The sequence below is a fragment of the Poecilia latipinna genome, unplaced genomic scaffold (assembly GCF_001443285.1).
Source record: "Poecilia latipinna isolate Pla-1442-1.1 unplaced genomic scaffold, P_latipinna-1.0 Scaffold2466, whole genome shotgun sequence".
NCBI lineage: Eukaryota > Metazoa > Chordata > Actinopteri > Cyprinodontiformes > Poeciliidae > Poecilia > Poecilia latipinna.
The window spans coordinates 55,486-70,180 of NW_015115082.1; the positions used below are offsets into that span (position 1 = coordinate 55,486).

Consider the following 14,695-nt stretch of genomic DNA (forward strand, 5'->3'; position numbering starts at 1 on the left):
AATTTTTTGAAACCCCCACCACAAATATTTTTATTTTAGGTTTCAAATAAAAAAAAAAAAAAAAAAAAAAAAAAAAAACTAACTTAATTCTTGGTGGAAAATAGATTATAATATGATTTATATAATGTTTGAGTGCTGTTTACATGTTTATTTTTATTGTGCATAAATGTGCAGTAATACATAAACTCAGCACTTGACTTCTGAATTGTTTATTTCTAATAGTGTCAATTCACTTCCTGCCATTGTGAATATTCCCCAGAATAATTCCAGCTCCGGTGAGCTTTATTCCAAGCTCTTTGATGAAGTAGAGAAAATACAGTCCTGGAAGGTCAAAGTTGAAAATGACACTGCAGAGAAAGAGAGAAGACTGCAGGATAACAAAAGAACGATTGAAACCCAACGAAAAGCCATTCAGGAACTGCAGGTGTGTGTCGATTGCTTCTACCTTTTCTGAAATAGAGCATTTGTTTGTTTTTGGTTTGCATTACTATTTATTTTTGCCTTAGAGCTGTTTAACATTAAGTGTTTTATCTTTACAGTTTAGCAATGAAAGTTTAAGCCTAAAGCTAGAGGAACAAATCTCTGAAAATGAGGACCTAAGAAGCAAGTATGTCTGTTTTTCTTCTAAATATTTATAATATAAATTTAAACAAGCTACAACAATGTGGATGTACATATGTGCACACCAATACTTTGTTGAAACACCTTTTTATTTAATTCTAATAAACTCAGGCTGCAGATATCCAAATGGGGCAGAAATGGATAGTGAGGATAGTAAAACATTTGACTATTGACTGATTAGTCCTTCTCTTTTCCTCCTAATGTTTCTTTAGTTTTTTTTTTCTTCCAGAATTTTATAGTTGATTATTTTTATTTTATTTTTATTTTCTTACCCAGTGTAAAAAAATATAACCTAAGACAAGTACTGTGTTAATGAAACACTCTACTTTTTAAAATATTTTATTATTTAATTTACAGCTTACACTTTCATCAGAAAGTGGATATTTATGGTAAATCTCACAAGGACCCGTGAAAAGGAAAGTGAAAAATAAATGAACTCAAAATATTATTGCAAAGAGCTTGTTATTAGAAACCAATCAGGTGTGTTTGACCTGTCTGGAATAAATATTGATTTGTAGTTTCAGGGTCCCCACATCAATTTACCAGTTCACCAATTGTTCTTACCAGTTATTATGTAGAAGAATGGTCAGCACAACAAAGGGCCACATTCTGGGGAAGCTCTGTTTTGTTATTTTTATTGATTTGACTTGTCGACACAATAAAAAAGGCAGGAAATATGGATATTTTTTTCTCATACAAATATAAAAAAAAGACATACTTAAAGTGATAGAAAGCAGTGTGTGTCATTATTCCAGTACAGCGACACGATTAGGCATTGATTTAACGTGCTTCGGTGAAATTACCTGGTATTTATTGAATAAAATATGTTATCTTTAAAAATGATAATAAACCATATTGTATAAAATCTGGTGTCTCTCATTAATGTAGTTTAGTAATACAATTAAGCTCTGAAAGCTTTCGATTGTGTTTCTTTTTTCTTTGTTTGTACCTGATAGGAATTTGTTGATGATCCCTTGTTTTGTGATTAACGCAACTTTTGGAAGTCTGAGCAAAACTTCAAGTTTTGTTTTGTCTGGATATAGTCCTTCAAAGCTTTTAAGAACATTTTAATCAGGCCATAATATTTTCTTTGGAAGAAAATTATCTTGTCATATTAACCGTACTCTGTAGTTTAAATAATATGGAAAATACAAAAGAATGTTGTCACTCAACCAGTTTTAACAAGTAATCTGGGATCTATAGTTAATTCTTTAACAGTGATAGCAGGTGTGGTACCAAAAATACCAATCACTGGGACTGAATCAAAGGGTGATGAAACAAAATATTAATTTAGGAGTGTGCACATTTATGCAACATATTTGTTTTTTTTAGTTGAATAATAAAAATGTTTTCAGATTAAAAAAAAAAAAAGAATTCTAAAAAGATCTTGAAGTAATTTTTTATATCTCAAAGACCCACATAGTTGGTGGTAGTCTACTTCTATTAACTGTTTTATGTAAAATACAAATTGTGTTTGATTTATTAAAGCTGGTCATTTCTGAGCCTGTGTTTTTAACACTAAAATACTTTGCTACACATACAGGAACAATACAACAAGGAACTTGTGCAATATACTTAAGGAAACTTTTCAGAGATCTTCTGAGAAAATGCATTTATGTAAGCAAAAAAAAAACTTACACATTCAATTCAACTTTTAGAAATTCTTTGTTTGCTTTGATTTTAAAAGTTTACAAAATACTGAAACATTACTGCTTTTTTGAAGTTGAATCTGAAAGGGAAGAAACACATCACCTCTTCATGGAAAATAGTGGGAGCATTAAGGTAGATTACTACTATATATTGGAGCTGGTGATTCAACATATTTAGATGACTTTTCCTATCTGAACCCAAAAATAATTTCTTTCATTCTGTTTAATTGTAGAAACTACTTTCAGCATTTGAATCCCTCCGTATTCGAGTAGAAGCCGACCAACAAGAGATGCATAAAGGTAAAAGAGCAGTTTATCTACAGTACCATGAAATACATTTTATATAGTAAGACTAAATGAACAATCATAATGTTATTTCCAGTTTAAAACAATTGGTTATTGTCCCTTCTTTGTAGTGAAAGAAGACTTGTTGCAGTTTGAAGATCTGAAAGAGAAATATCATCAGGAATATATAATGAAAGATAAAGAGGTCTGTTAAAAAATTAGTTTATTTCAATTGCTTGATGTGTTTTTGGAAAGTAGGGAACTAGTCTTTGAATCAAATGAGTTAAATATTTGAATGGTTATTTTTTTCAGAATGAAATGGTTCAGAAAAAACTTGAGGACAAGGAAAATGAGCTCCAGAAAGCCCTGCTAAACCTTAATGAAGCTCAGAAATGCTGCAAACAACTCCAAGACTCAACAAGTAAGATTTGACCATGTCTATGGGTGTATTGTTTATATATCCCAATATAGAGAAACAAGTGTAACATTTTGTTTCGCAATATATATACACAATTTAGACAAAAAAATACAAGATTTAACTGGGGGTCATGTGTTTGCTTTATTTCCTAATTTTGATAGCAGCATTGAGTGCAGCATTAACCAATATCTAAAGTCTGAAATCAAATAGCTAAACTCTTTGCTGTAATTGTATTACTGCAAGCTGCCTATCTGGGCTGGACTGTAATGCACATACACTAATAAACTATTCCAAACAGCATATTTTCTACCTTAACAGAGCAACAATTTGAACTTCTCCAAAGCTTGACAACTGAAAAGGAATATCTTCTTCAAAACCTGAGAAGTGCTGAACAATCCTGTGAAGAATTTAAGGTTTGTATTTGTCACTGATAGTAAAACTTTGCTCTTGAATTGTGCTTGCTGAGATTGAAACAATAATAATGCAAAATAGAAAAAAGAGGAAAACACTGCTGCAGCCCTGGAAAAAATTAAAAATGAGTATAAAGAGATCATCCAGGACAAAGACCTGAACATACAGGACCTCAACAGATTAAAAAATGAACAAGCAGAAAAACTGGAGAAGATTGAAACAACAATCAAGGATTTAAAGAATTCCCAGGCTCTGGAGATACAAAGGTTGACTAAAATCCATAAAATTAACAGCATGTTGAAAATCTGATATAAATGATAACGTATGTCATTAAATGTTTAACACTTACTCAAGGGCCAAAGATCTGGAGGATAAACTAATGAAAAAGAGCAGTGAACTTGAAAGGAATGGAAAACTTTTAGGTAAGCCTTATCTGTGATTGATGTTGGGATCATTAGTTTAAGAGTATGCATATTTACGCAACATATTTGGTTTAATGTATTTGATGTTTTTCAAGAGAAATGATTTACTCAACAGGAGAGACCATGGAAGAAGTAACAAAGAAAGAATATCTGATCAAAGCCCTTCAAAAGGAACTTGTAAGTTGTAAAAAAATGTCTCTTTGGTAAATCTAAGATGCTGGATTCAAATGTTTGTTTTTTGTAGGAAACAGAATTAAAATCCACTGAGAGGTTGAAGTTCAAGGTTGATACTTTGGAAGCCAGAGTGGATGAACTTATTTCTGAGCTATCAAGGAAAGCCGAGGAAATTCAGATGTTAAGGGTAATACAAGAAAAAGATTTATTCCTTACAGGGATATTTGTAATAACTATTCTAGCATTCATAAAACATGTGGCATGCTATTTTTCTTTCTGCTGACAGAATGAAAAAGAGGTGGCTTTAGATGAAAATAGTCATCTAAAAGAGGTTTGTAAAAAGACTTGGTTCTTACCTTTCTTTCTTTTGACTTTTCCTATCAAACTTTCCTTCTTACGTCATTAACTCAAACCTTACTTTCTTGTGGTTTTCCTTGAGCCTTTCCTTGTGTCCATATTCTCTTTTTTGTGGTCTTTATACATAATTTATGTCCTTCCTTTCTCATTTTCTTCATCTATTCTCTGTTCCCTTTTCTTTTCACATTTGTCTTTCATGTTGAGCCTGAAAAAATGTGAAATTTTTACATGAAAATATTTTCATAATACTGTTATCATGTGCGCAGATCAAAGTGAAGGAACTTGAAGGGCAGTTGTCTCTTGAGATCGAGAAAAATAAAGAATGCACCTTTCAGATGGAGCAGCTAAAGGAAGACATCTTGCAACATGAGTGGGTTCAGCTCTGCAGTTACATTATTATATCTACTTTTGTACCTTTGCTCATATCGTCATGTAATTTGTTAATTTAATGACATTTTTAAGAGTGAACTATGAGGAGCTGCTGTCTAGTTTTGAGAAGCTACAGTCTGAAAACATGACCATTCAACAAGCGTTTGAAGATGGACTTTCCAAAGTAAAAGAGTCTGAGGAAAACATGAAGGTAATGCATATCAAGACATATCTTGTCATATATAAACAGATGATGTTGCCGAAAGTAGTTCTAATTTCCATATGTCACTTCCATCATTGAATGATTTACACAGTCTGAAAACTCTTTGTTCAGGTAAGCGAGGAGAACATAGTAAAACTCAAAAGAAAAGCTCAAAAACTGGAAGAAGAAAACAAGTGTTTAAGGTTAGTTTCCAGTAGAGGATCTAAACAACTCCATTAGTTTGTAGCCTTGAAGTGACTGTTATATTTTGTTTAAATAGAGATGAAATAAGCACGATTAAAAAGAGAGTCAGTGGGACATGCCAAGACACTGACACTATGCAAAAGAATGCTGAGAAAATTGTGAGTGTTTGATCTAAAGTAGTAATGAGTAGAAATGTCAGCACTTCTCAATATGGTGATTGTGAATGGTTTTGTTTGTGCATGTGTTTTGAACAGTGGGAGCATCTGCAAGAAGAGATAGCAGTAAAGGAGAAACTGATAGAAGCTGTGGAAGCAAATGTGATAAAGAAAATACTAATTCTGAAAACATTTTCTAATTCTGTGATACTAACAACTCCTTTCCTTTGTAGCTTCAGAATCTCAGGCAGACATTTGAAAAGAAATTTAAAGTGCAAGAAGAATTCAAGAACGAAGTATGTAACAACCATGATACTCTAGGCACTTAGCACAATACCCGAATCAAAAGGCACTCCTGTAAAGTTTGTCTTCATTGTTAACTTTCAGAATAAAATTCTCAAGAAACAAATTGCAAAAGAAACTGCTAAATGTACTCAACTAGAAAAGACGGTAGGTTGATTTGAGCTTTTATTTTTTATAAAACTTAGTCATCAGCAACAATAAACATTTGTGTTATTGTTCATTTAACTACTTAATGCACCCTCAATTTGTAAAAGAAACTAATTGTTTTTTTAATTGTTTGTTTTTGTTTTAGATCGACAAGCTTCAAACGGAATACAAGGACTATAAGACAATGAAAGAGGAAGATTATCATCAAATGCTTAAGGATCTTGAATCAAAATCAGCCTTAACAGCAGAGCTTGAAAATGAGGTCAGTCACAGGATTATTGTATTGTTCTTTTCTGACATTATTCTGACTTTAATGACAATATCAAAGTTAAGTTAAAAAAAATTATGTTACAGGTACAAAAGCTCAAACTAACAACAGCAGAAGCCGTTAAGAACAAAGAAGATGCAGAGCTCAAGTGCCAGCATAAGATTGCAGATATGGTAGCACTGATGGAAAAACACAAAGTATGGTATAATTCAGTTGCTTTTGTAGTTTGAAGTCGTCTATTTGTTGTTGCTCTATTTGTTGTTTGATTCTTCATTGCTAGAGCCAGTATGACCGCATGGTTGAAGAGAAGGACATGGAGCTTCATAAAAACAAGAAGAAAGAGACAGAGGCAGATGCTCGTGCAAAATCACTGGTATGATTTATTTATTTTTTAAAATAATTTAAGGAACTATAATTTCTTACTAATGAAAAATATTTTCTTTTTAAATCTTACATAAGGAGTTGGACTTGTCAAAACAGAAAATAGAAAATGACCAACTAAAGAAACAGTTGAAGACAAAAGACACAGAAAAGGTAGACCCCTAATTAAATAAAACATCTTTCTGGGCTTGAAAACTAAAGTTTGAAAGACTGAAAGATTTTACATGTAAATATGTGTCATTTTAAGGCACTTCTACAAAAAGAAGTAATTGATTTGAAGAAAGAAACTTCTACTTCAAAGATCATGCAGTTTTCACAAGCAAACAGCAAGCAGGTAATCTCAGCACTTAGTGTGGCACAGGTAAGCAGATTTGTTATTATTTGTATCTACCCAATAAATAACCTTTATCTTTTTAGTCAATTACACTTGACAATGAAAAAGTGATAGATCTTCAAACTCCAGTGGAAGGCTCAATAAAGAGATACATTTTTGACTTTAGCAAGACCAAGAAAACCCCCTCCAACAAGAGTCCTGCAGTCCTTAGGAAAGCTGTAAGTTTTAATTTCCAACACATTTTACTTAAGTATATATTTTTTTCAGTTTTCAAATGGTCTTAGTTGTTAGGTTAGGTAGGAAATTCAATTATTAGGGTCAACAATTTGCAATTCTTGACTAATGGAGACATAATAATAGAAAATTTTCAGTCCCAAAAGTTTTTCAATTGTTTTATCTCAATTTAGCAACTTCAGATAGCGGCAATGATACTGATGTTATTATGTGTACTTATAGAAATTATTGTTATAGTTGTATAAAGATGTGTGTTGAATTTTCATTGGTAAGGTGTCAGCCTCCAAAACACCCAGGACACCAAGTGGAACAACAGCAAAGACAAAGGTAGGCAACATTTCAGTCCTCTTTATTTACTTAGTTGTCTGGTTTTAATAAAAATTCATAATCATTTGATCAAGACAGTAAACAGTTTTCTGAAAAATGTTCAATATATCATATTTCCTCTGACTTTGCTTCATAGCCTGTTTTCAAAGAAGATACTGAGACTCCAGGAAGTGATAAAAATAGGATTGGTGGAATATCAAAGATGAAAGTAATACACTATATCTTTTTGACATTTTCCATAAGGAACAAAAATAAGCATGCCTTTTTCCTGACATTTGTTTTGTGAATTCTTTTACAGTCATACAGAATAAGAACACCTCCTTCTAGTGAAAATGCAGGACAATGGGGAAAGAACACTTTTGAACTTGACTCCAAGTCTGACAGCTCTGATCAAATTGATTTGTTTGTAAGTGCTGCTTGTTGAAATTTGTCATAAGCCTGCTTTGTTCATTCTAGTTCATTCAAGTTCATTCTACAATTTCTGAAACATTCCAAAGATAATTGATGCCTGTTTTTTTTTTGTTTTTTTTCTCTGGTAGACCTGTCAACATGAACCAGCACCAAGTGATTCTGTTCTACAGCACAAACGCAACATTTTCAAAAAGGTAAATATGACCATAATAATCTGTCACATTATGATACCATACAACCTGACAGGGTTGAGATGACAAGAGAAAAGAATTGAACCATTTCTTAATTTTGTCTGTTTTGTGATTTTTCTTTTGTTTGTTGCCAGATTCAGAGCCCCGTTGCTCTTAAATCACCTGGAAGTAACTTGAAGCTGGCTGCAATAAAAAGAATGAGAGACGCTGGTTGGACTGCAGTGACCAACTGCGACAAGAAAAAGAAGAAAACTAGTGATAAAATATTTGCATAGGTAATATCAATCGAGATCAGATCAATATTCCTTCATACATTGATTGATTTGATGAAATAAGTTATTCTAATATCTAAAGGGTCTAGTCTTAATATTGTTCACTTATGCATGCTTGGAATTTATAGTTCTTGAGGTTGTAGGTTTTCTTTGGAAGTTCACTGTATATGACTATAAAGTCATGCTCTTTGTTATTTAAAAATAAGCTACCTTTATGTATGTTTGGAATGAACTTAGCTTTATGGAAATTTGTAGTGTTAATGTGGTGACGTTGTTGTAATTGAAAAATTATCTTATCAAATTGAAAACTTTTTGAACAGGTTTAGTTTTAAAATTTTGCTCATTTATACGATTGTAGAGCTAATTTTGTGAAAAACACTTGAGATGTTCTCCTTATGTGACTACAATGTCACCCTAATTGCTTTAAAGTTCTTGTGAAAAAGAAGTTTTCCATAATACTGTTGTTTGGAAAAATGTTATGCTTAAAACTGTTATCTAATTCCCTTAGTTTGGTCTACATAAACCTTTATTGTTATTTTGGTAAATGTGTTGTTATGTGAATATATTTGTTTGGTCATTCCCACAAACTAATAAAATTAATTAATTACAGTTACATCAGTCATTGTTATTCATTATTACTTTCAATATTACTTCCTGTTGGTAAATAATTTAATTCTACAGGTTCTTTCTAGTTCTGAAATAACACTGAGCCATGGAGGAGAAATGGGATTCTGTCCATGTCCATATCAGTGGGTTATCACTGTGATTTAGCATAGAGGTCTCTCTTTAATGGAGGAATTCAAGGCAAAATCGTGACGGTTCCGCAGGAGTGGGTGGCACATTGTCGTAGATTGGATGGGCATCATAAAGTCCTCCAGAAATAACAAGGGTGTCATCATCGAGCACAAATCCATCTGTTGAAAATTGAACAGTTGCTTTTATAAGGAAATAGTGACTGAAATTGATTGCATTTACTACATGATAAAGTATCAGTTTTTACCTGTGCCATCTGTGGTGTCAAGACGTTGATGCAAGTACTGGAATTTATGTTTGCATTTGTAAAACATGATCATAGCTATCGTCAAAGCAAAGAGCCCAAGCATGCCGCTGAAGATTATTGTCATGTTTCTCTCTGACATGTTAAGTCTCAAACCTAACAGTACAGAAAGGTAAGGCGTTAAAATCATTGACATAACCAGTGGAAGAAAAATATGTTAAGTCACTGAACATGGACACAGATGCTTACCTTCTGTAACATTCACTGAGACTGTAGTCATGCTGTGAGATGAGTTTACAGTTGAACCTAGTGTTGTATCAGATGTAGTATTCAAATGTGTTGTAGTCTGGATGGTTTGTGTGGTCATTGTAAGCGCAGGCGATTGTGTGGTTGGTGTAGTGGTGTTTAGTGATCCACTGCCTGTTGGTGATGTCAAGATGGTAGCTGACTGAGAAGTTTGATGTTGACTTGTGTTTTCAGTTGCAGCCACTGTAGTAGAGAAGGTATTATTGCCATGCTTTGTGCTGGTATATTCGACTGTGTCCTTGGTTGAGGATAAGAGAGTAGTTGGAGTTACAGTAGAGTTAAGTGAAGTTGATGCTATAGTGAATTCTGTCAGGTTTAAGTCAAGGTTTGGAGTAGTTGTGAAGGCTACATGCTGGTTGTCCGTGTGTACCATTTTAAAAGAAAGTAGCAGGAGGAAGTAAACCAGGGGTGCCACGATAGTTCCCATAGAGCTTAAATCCTGTTTTGGGAAGCAAAACACGGAAATGTGTGTCAGATAAAATCATCAATCCTTTTTGGAATGCTTTAGTTCTGCCTTGAGATTAAAATTTTTCAAATCCTAGCAGCAAAAAAGGTTCTACATTGTGCTTTTGTAAGCAGGTTCTTTACATTTTTAAATATTAGTTAAGAATATGTACAGAAGAAAACACATTTAAGAAAACCGAGCATAGCACTTTAGGTTTTGTGATTACTTAACGTATTCTTTTATACTCATTTACAGTAGTAACTAAGACTACACCATATTTTTTTTTTGTTTGTTATAGAATCAAAGTAATAGCTCACCTTGTTTTATCGAAAGGAGTGAAAATTGTAATCTTATTCAATTTATTGGTTTGAAGTCTGCTTTCACGGACTCTTAGCTCTCTTCCTGGAACAGCTCAAGGATTATCTGGCTTTGGGTCAGGTAAAAGTGGGCAGGGCAGTTCATTGGAAACTTCCCCTTTTGTTCGTTCCCAAGGAGATGAAGGGGTGGTTTCAGCCAGTCCAAAGCTCAAACTCTACACTTCAGCTGAAATATGTTTTATTACCATTAATAAACACAGACATTGCCATCTAATCATCAACTGCATTGTAAAAATTTCCTCTTAGTTTCTTTCATCTTTTATTCTTACGTCAACCGTGTGGTATAATGTCCTCTAAAGTGAGTTTATGTGAATGTATGTGAGCATTTGAAGTCTTGGTAAATTTAACAGTAGAAAATATTTATTAATAAGTAGGAATATTTTTCAGATTTTTCATAGAGTGCACAGTTTTCATAGAAAAATAAACAGAAGTCAAAGTATGTTCAAAACAATTATGCCTTCCAACATATTTTAAAACACAACGATAAGTGTATTTCTACTTCAGAGTAAAAAGCAGAATAAATGTCAGGTAAATATGTTTTTAAAAATCATCTAGAAAAACAAAACAAATGGCAAAGGTTACATAGCAATAATGCAACAAAACCATTAAAACAAAAAATAGAAGGCATCTTAACACAAAGACATGATAACCTGGTGCTGTTTGAATGCCTTGTTGTTTGAAGTACTTAATAAGGAACATCATGGTTTTTGACTTTGATCTTTTTACTCGAGTGTAAATAGTAGATAAAACATAGCAAGTTTTCAATATGATCATAAACAGACAATATTGTTACTTCTTTTTGTACAAAAAATCCATAAATTATTTAAGATGTGTTTAATAAAGTGAGTAAAGATAATAGCATTATAGTTTTGTGGCATATTCTTTCTGTACATCCATCTCCATAAATGCTTTGTTGTCAACTCCCATGTGAACGTCTGTTGCAACTTTTTCGATTTCATCAGATGCCTGCAGGAAGTTAACAATAGTGTCAGATTAGCAACATTAAAAGAGCATACTTGGTAAACTGTTACTAATTAGCTAACAACATGACGAGGTCAGCATTTTACCTTTGAATTGTTGCAACCACTGAAGCATATTAAATCACTCCTCCTCACAAAGAGATCAGAGTTCATCTTCGCTTGCTTGCATCCGCCTGTAAAACAGACATAATCGTATTGTTGTTTTACCTTTAGTCATCCATTTAAATTAAACATACTTATTTTTAGTCTGTTTAAAGTAAAGCCTCTAGAAGTAAACTCTTACCAGTGATTATGCTCAAGAGCAGGCCAGACACCAATGTGATCAGCATGCCAAAAAGAGAAAAGTAGACATAGGACAGAGAGTACCAGGAGTCTGCTATAGGAGGCCTGTAACTAAAAATGAATTGATTTAGTATTTTGCCTTCCAGCAAAATGTACTTAAAACAACTACTTTTAAGTAAGAATTTCACTCCTATTAAATCCAACTGAAAGACATAATACCACTTAAAAGATCTGAAAGTAACATGTATGTCTAGAAATAGAAGGTAAATTAAATGAATTTAAGGTTTTGCCACATGTTTATGTATTGTTTTACTCAATTAGAGCGTGTTACACTCATACTCAAGTGACCATTGCAAAGTAGTAAACACAGACAGGCATAAGGATTTAAGCAAGTTTGTCAAAGGCCATATGGTCAGTATCTTTTCAAATTGAAGCAAGAAAAGAACAGGAGGGATCTGGTCAATGCTCACTGATTCACTGCTGGCTCATTTATTCTGTTGAGCTACCTTAGTTCACATTACTGATAAGATTTCGGAGTAGACAATTGCATTGCAATCGCCTGAGCATAAACAGTCAGGGTCATAATGTTACACCTGATAGATGTATAAGAAGAATGAAGCAAAACAAAATAGAAAAACTATTGTTGCTGTTATTACTTGTCTCAAAGCTTAATTTTTAGTGATGAATTACATATTTCAAATCAGATTTTAAAGCCTGAATAATTTTCTGTCTGACTTTAATTTCCAAAAGAAAAAAAAAACATTGTTGCAAAAAGAAAGACGATAAAAATAAATAAAATAAATTGTTTTACAAGCAGGTTTCTGTTTTGTAAAAAAAAAAAAAATACTGACTCTGGAGTCAGATTTGCTGGGCTGGTCCATGGAGCTGCTGTTGTGCTGTTGAGGTCCAGTGTTTTGTTGCAGCCAACAGTGGTAAGGGGAAGGGGAAGTGTCTTGTCAGCTGTTGGAGGGTAAAGCTGAGCTCCAATTCCCACCCACAAAGTTAACACCAAACCAGTGATCAATCCTCCCAGTCCTCCCTGAAAGGTAAATATGACCTCAGTCAACTTCCACCTCACGGAGTCACATTCCTGTTTTGCTACTGCATATTTTCTGTTTTCTTAAGGTTCAGTTGTGCAATAAAACTTTCCAGATCAATGAAATACTCACTGTTGAGTTTGCTGTGCGGAAAAACATGCCTAATAGATAGAGGCCAAGAAGAGGTCCACCGATCATGCCAAATATGGACAGAGCTGCCTGAAAATAGAAAAATGTTAACTTGTAGTGCTGAAGAAGTACCACTTGATGGTGCTGTAGAACTATAATTAACTGTGACAATATTGCTTTATTCTAACATAATTTTACCTGCAGAACACTTCCCATTGCTGAAGCAACTCCAGCCATTCCAATACACACGCCTCCAAAAAACACACCTAGGTGTTGGCAAAATAAAATAATAATAATAATTAAAAAAAAGCAGTCAAACTTAGGCAAAGATAAAAATCAGCAACAATTTTATCATCACTTTGCTGCGGTTGCACAGAAAGGACATTTCTATTCTGTTTTTTTTTTTATTTAGATATTTTGATTAGGAAGTACTAATGAACATCAAATATTGGGCCATGTAGCCAAGAAAATTTAAATATGTATGTGTTTTCCTGTGCAGACAGGCCTACCTAATACTTTAAATTACATCAGGTATATCAAATTTCTCTCACAAAGAGAACCCAGCCCTTCATTTGGGTTTCTAAAGAATTTCTGAGAACCAGATTACCTGCTTATGCATTTATCAGTAAATCAGTAAAGAGAAACATTACATGTTAACCTGTCTGCTCCAAGTTATCCAGCCTGCTGCAATTCAGCTTGTGGAAAGTCAGTGCTGTGACTGCTCTACCCACAGTTGTTAAAGCAGCAGTCATATATTTGTGATTAATTTGTAATACATTGTACTGAAAGTTCAGACTGTTATCTACCAATGAAAACAACCACTGAGATTATAAATAATGTCAATTGTGGCTTTTCATTGGTCTTAACTGTAAGGAGTCAACAGCTAATGTTGTACTTTGTGGTTGCAGATAGTTTGGTAAGTAGGCAGGTAGGTAGGTAGAACTCACTCAAGCCCATGTTCATCCAGGTCACTTGTTTCTGTGTGAAATCTTTGTAGACTGGAAAAATGAAATCTTCCACAGTGACAGCAACAAGAGCATTAATACTGGAGGACACCGTGCTGAAAGAAGTGCAAAGGCAAAGTTTCAGAAACTTAACAAATCAGAAATGGATAAATGTAAAAGGCTGCAAAGATTAGTACAAGGTGGCATGCAATTTCCTATGTTTGATGTCTTACACACTTATCTGTTGGTCAAGTTGTGTCTTGAGTGTTTTATAGTTTAAATTTACCTCTTATCAGGAAGAAACATTTCCTTATCACCACATAATTTCTGCAAGTAATTTCATTTTTATTTCTTCATTGTCTCAAGCCTTACCTGAGGGTACCGCTGTAAGCTGCAGCCACGAACAGTCCTGGAATTCCAGGATAAGGTGACAGAATATCCATCACAAGGTATGGCAGCAGCTGGTTCACAAATACAAGCCAATACTATTGTCAAGCAATACTTTGTTACCCAATTAAAAAGCATATTGTGCATGGGATGATAAGTAACATAAAGATACTATAGTTACCTGGTCAGAAGTACCTATATCCCCATTTGAAAGTGGGTCACAGTTCTTGTAAATGGAGTACATCGTAAGACCAGAGAACATAGCAAGACTCACTGTCGTCCATAAACCAACCATGTTGATATACAGAGCCCTGAGGGAAACATGACCTGTTAGTGCTTGAATTTTTTCCCACTGCCAGAGGGTTATTTGCATTTTATTTGAGTGATGCTTACAACTTGGCTTGCCCTAAGGTTTTGCAGGAGATATAGCGCTGCACCTGGGACTGGTTAATTGAGTAGATAGACACCCACATTATGCTACCACCAATCACAATATTCCAGAAAGTGTGTCGCTTGAGAGGATCTGGATCAAAGCTGTGAAAAAGATCAACAATGAGAGAGAGAGCTTAGAACATGTCCAAACATGGCACGGCTTTTTTTTTTTTTTTTTTTTTTTTTTTTTTTCCCCCTTTTTTTTTTTTTTTTTTTTTAAAAAAAGGGGGGGTTTTTTTTAAAT

At 33.7% G+C, this 14,695-nt stretch overlaps 3 protein-coding genes across 4 annotated transcripts in view; 1 reads left to right on the top strand and 2 right to left on the bottom strand.

Moving 5' to 3' along the window:
• sycp1 (synaptonemal complex protein 1) overlaps nt 1-8,742 on the top strand; it is a 12,658-nt gene extending 3,916 nt beyond the window's left edge. Inside the window, exons 3-33 of the mRNA XM_015019654.1 lie at nt 260-424; nt 540-607; nt 2,165-2,238; nt 2,345-2,403; nt 2,504-2,570; nt 2,687-2,760; nt 2,868-2,976; nt 3,292-3,386; nt 3,466-3,650; nt 3,739-3,806; nt 3,922-3,983; nt 4,051-4,167; nt 4,267-4,311; nt 4,604-4,707; nt 4,800-4,917; nt 5,041-5,111; nt 5,189-5,270; nt 5,367-5,429; nt 5,501-5,563; nt 5,655-5,717; nt 5,863-5,979; nt 6,072-6,182; nt 6,266-6,358; nt 6,445-6,519; nt 6,614-6,700; nt 6,784-6,918; nt 7,208-7,261; nt 7,398-7,469; nt 7,560-7,667; nt 7,801-7,866; nt 7,998-8,742. Of these exons, the coding sequence (XP_014875140.1) occupies nt 260-424; nt 540-607; nt 2,165-2,238; nt 2,345-2,403; nt 2,504-2,570; nt 2,687-2,760; nt 2,868-2,976; nt 3,292-3,386; nt 3,466-3,650; nt 3,739-3,806; nt 3,922-3,983; nt 4,051-4,167; nt 4,267-4,311; nt 4,604-4,707; nt 4,800-4,917; nt 5,041-5,111; nt 5,189-5,270; nt 5,367-5,429; nt 5,501-5,563; nt 5,655-5,717; nt 5,863-5,979; nt 6,072-6,182; nt 6,266-6,358; nt 6,445-6,519; nt 6,614-6,700; nt 6,784-6,918; nt 7,208-7,261; nt 7,398-7,469; nt 7,560-7,667; nt 7,801-7,866; nt 7,998-8,138 (2,811 nt within the window). The 3' untranslated portion in view covers nt 8,139-8,742. The remainder of the gene's footprint in view (nt 1-259; nt 425-539; nt 608-2,164; nt 2,239-2,344; nt 2,404-2,503; nt 2,571-2,686; nt 2,761-2,867; nt 2,977-3,291; nt 3,387-3,465; nt 3,651-3,738; nt 3,807-3,921; nt 3,984-4,050; nt 4,168-4,266; nt 4,312-4,603; nt 4,708-4,799; nt 4,918-5,040; nt 5,112-5,188; nt 5,271-5,366; nt 5,430-5,500; nt 5,564-5,654; nt 5,718-5,862; nt 5,980-6,071; nt 6,183-6,265; nt 6,359-6,444; nt 6,520-6,613; nt 6,701-6,783; nt 6,919-7,207; nt 7,262-7,397; nt 7,470-7,559; nt 7,668-7,800; nt 7,867-7,997) is intronic.
• Nucleotides 8,557-9,913, bottom strand: LOC106937916 (uncharacterized). The gene is made up of 3 exons (XM_015019663.1): nt 9,382-9,913; nt 9,136-9,288; nt 8,557-9,049 (listed from the first exon to the last, which is right to left on the bottom strand). The coding sequence occupies exons 1-3, from the start codon at nt 9,863-9,865 to the stop codon at nt 8,922-8,924; spliced, it is 765 nt and encodes a 254-aa protein (XP_014875149.1). The 5' UTR covers nt 9,866-9,913; the 3' UTR covers nt 8,557-8,921.
• Nucleotides 9,914-10,425: 512 nt separating this feature from the next.
• The window catches only part of slc5a8l (solute carrier family 5 member 8, like), a 17,628-nt gene continuing 13,358 nt past the window's right edge, over nt 10,426-14,695 (bottom strand). Inside the window, exons 7-16 of one of the 2 annotated variants that reach the window (XM_015019656.1) lie at nt 14,413-14,553; nt 14,201-14,330; nt 14,005-14,093; nt 13,636-13,748; nt 12,887-12,954; nt 12,692-12,778; nt 12,374-12,561; nt 11,524-11,633; nt 11,328-11,413; nt 10,426-11,226 (exon numbers count right to left, since the gene is read on the bottom strand). In XM_015019656.1, the coding sequence (XP_014875142.1) occupies nt 11,122-11,226; nt 11,328-11,413; nt 11,524-11,633; nt 12,374-12,561; nt 12,692-12,778; nt 12,887-12,954; nt 13,636-13,748; nt 14,005-14,093; nt 14,201-14,330; nt 14,413-14,553 (1,117 nt within the window). In that variant the 3' untranslated portion in view covers nt 10,426-11,121. The remainder of the gene's footprint in view (nt 11,227-11,327; nt 11,414-11,523; nt 11,634-12,373; nt 12,562-12,691; nt 12,779-12,886; nt 12,955-13,635; nt 13,749-14,004; nt 14,094-14,200; nt 14,331-14,412; nt 14,554-14,695) is intronic. The other variant, XM_015019655.1, reaches the window with a different exon arrangement.

Excerpts from the sequence above, each read along its gene's own strand:
- LOC106937916 (XM_015019663.1), bottom strand. The coding sequence starts at position 9,865 with ATGGGAACTATCGTGGCACCCCTGGTTTACTTCCTCCTGCTACTTTCT. Across the intron at positions 9,289-9,381 it reads CTCAGTGAATGTTACAGAAG|GTTTGAGACTTAACATGTCA; the intron begins GTAAGCATCTGT and ends CTGTACTGTTAG. Across the intron at positions 9,050-9,135 it reads TGACACCACAGATGGCACAG|ATGGATTTGTGCTCGATGAT; the intron begins GTAAAAACTGAT and ends AATTTTCAACAG.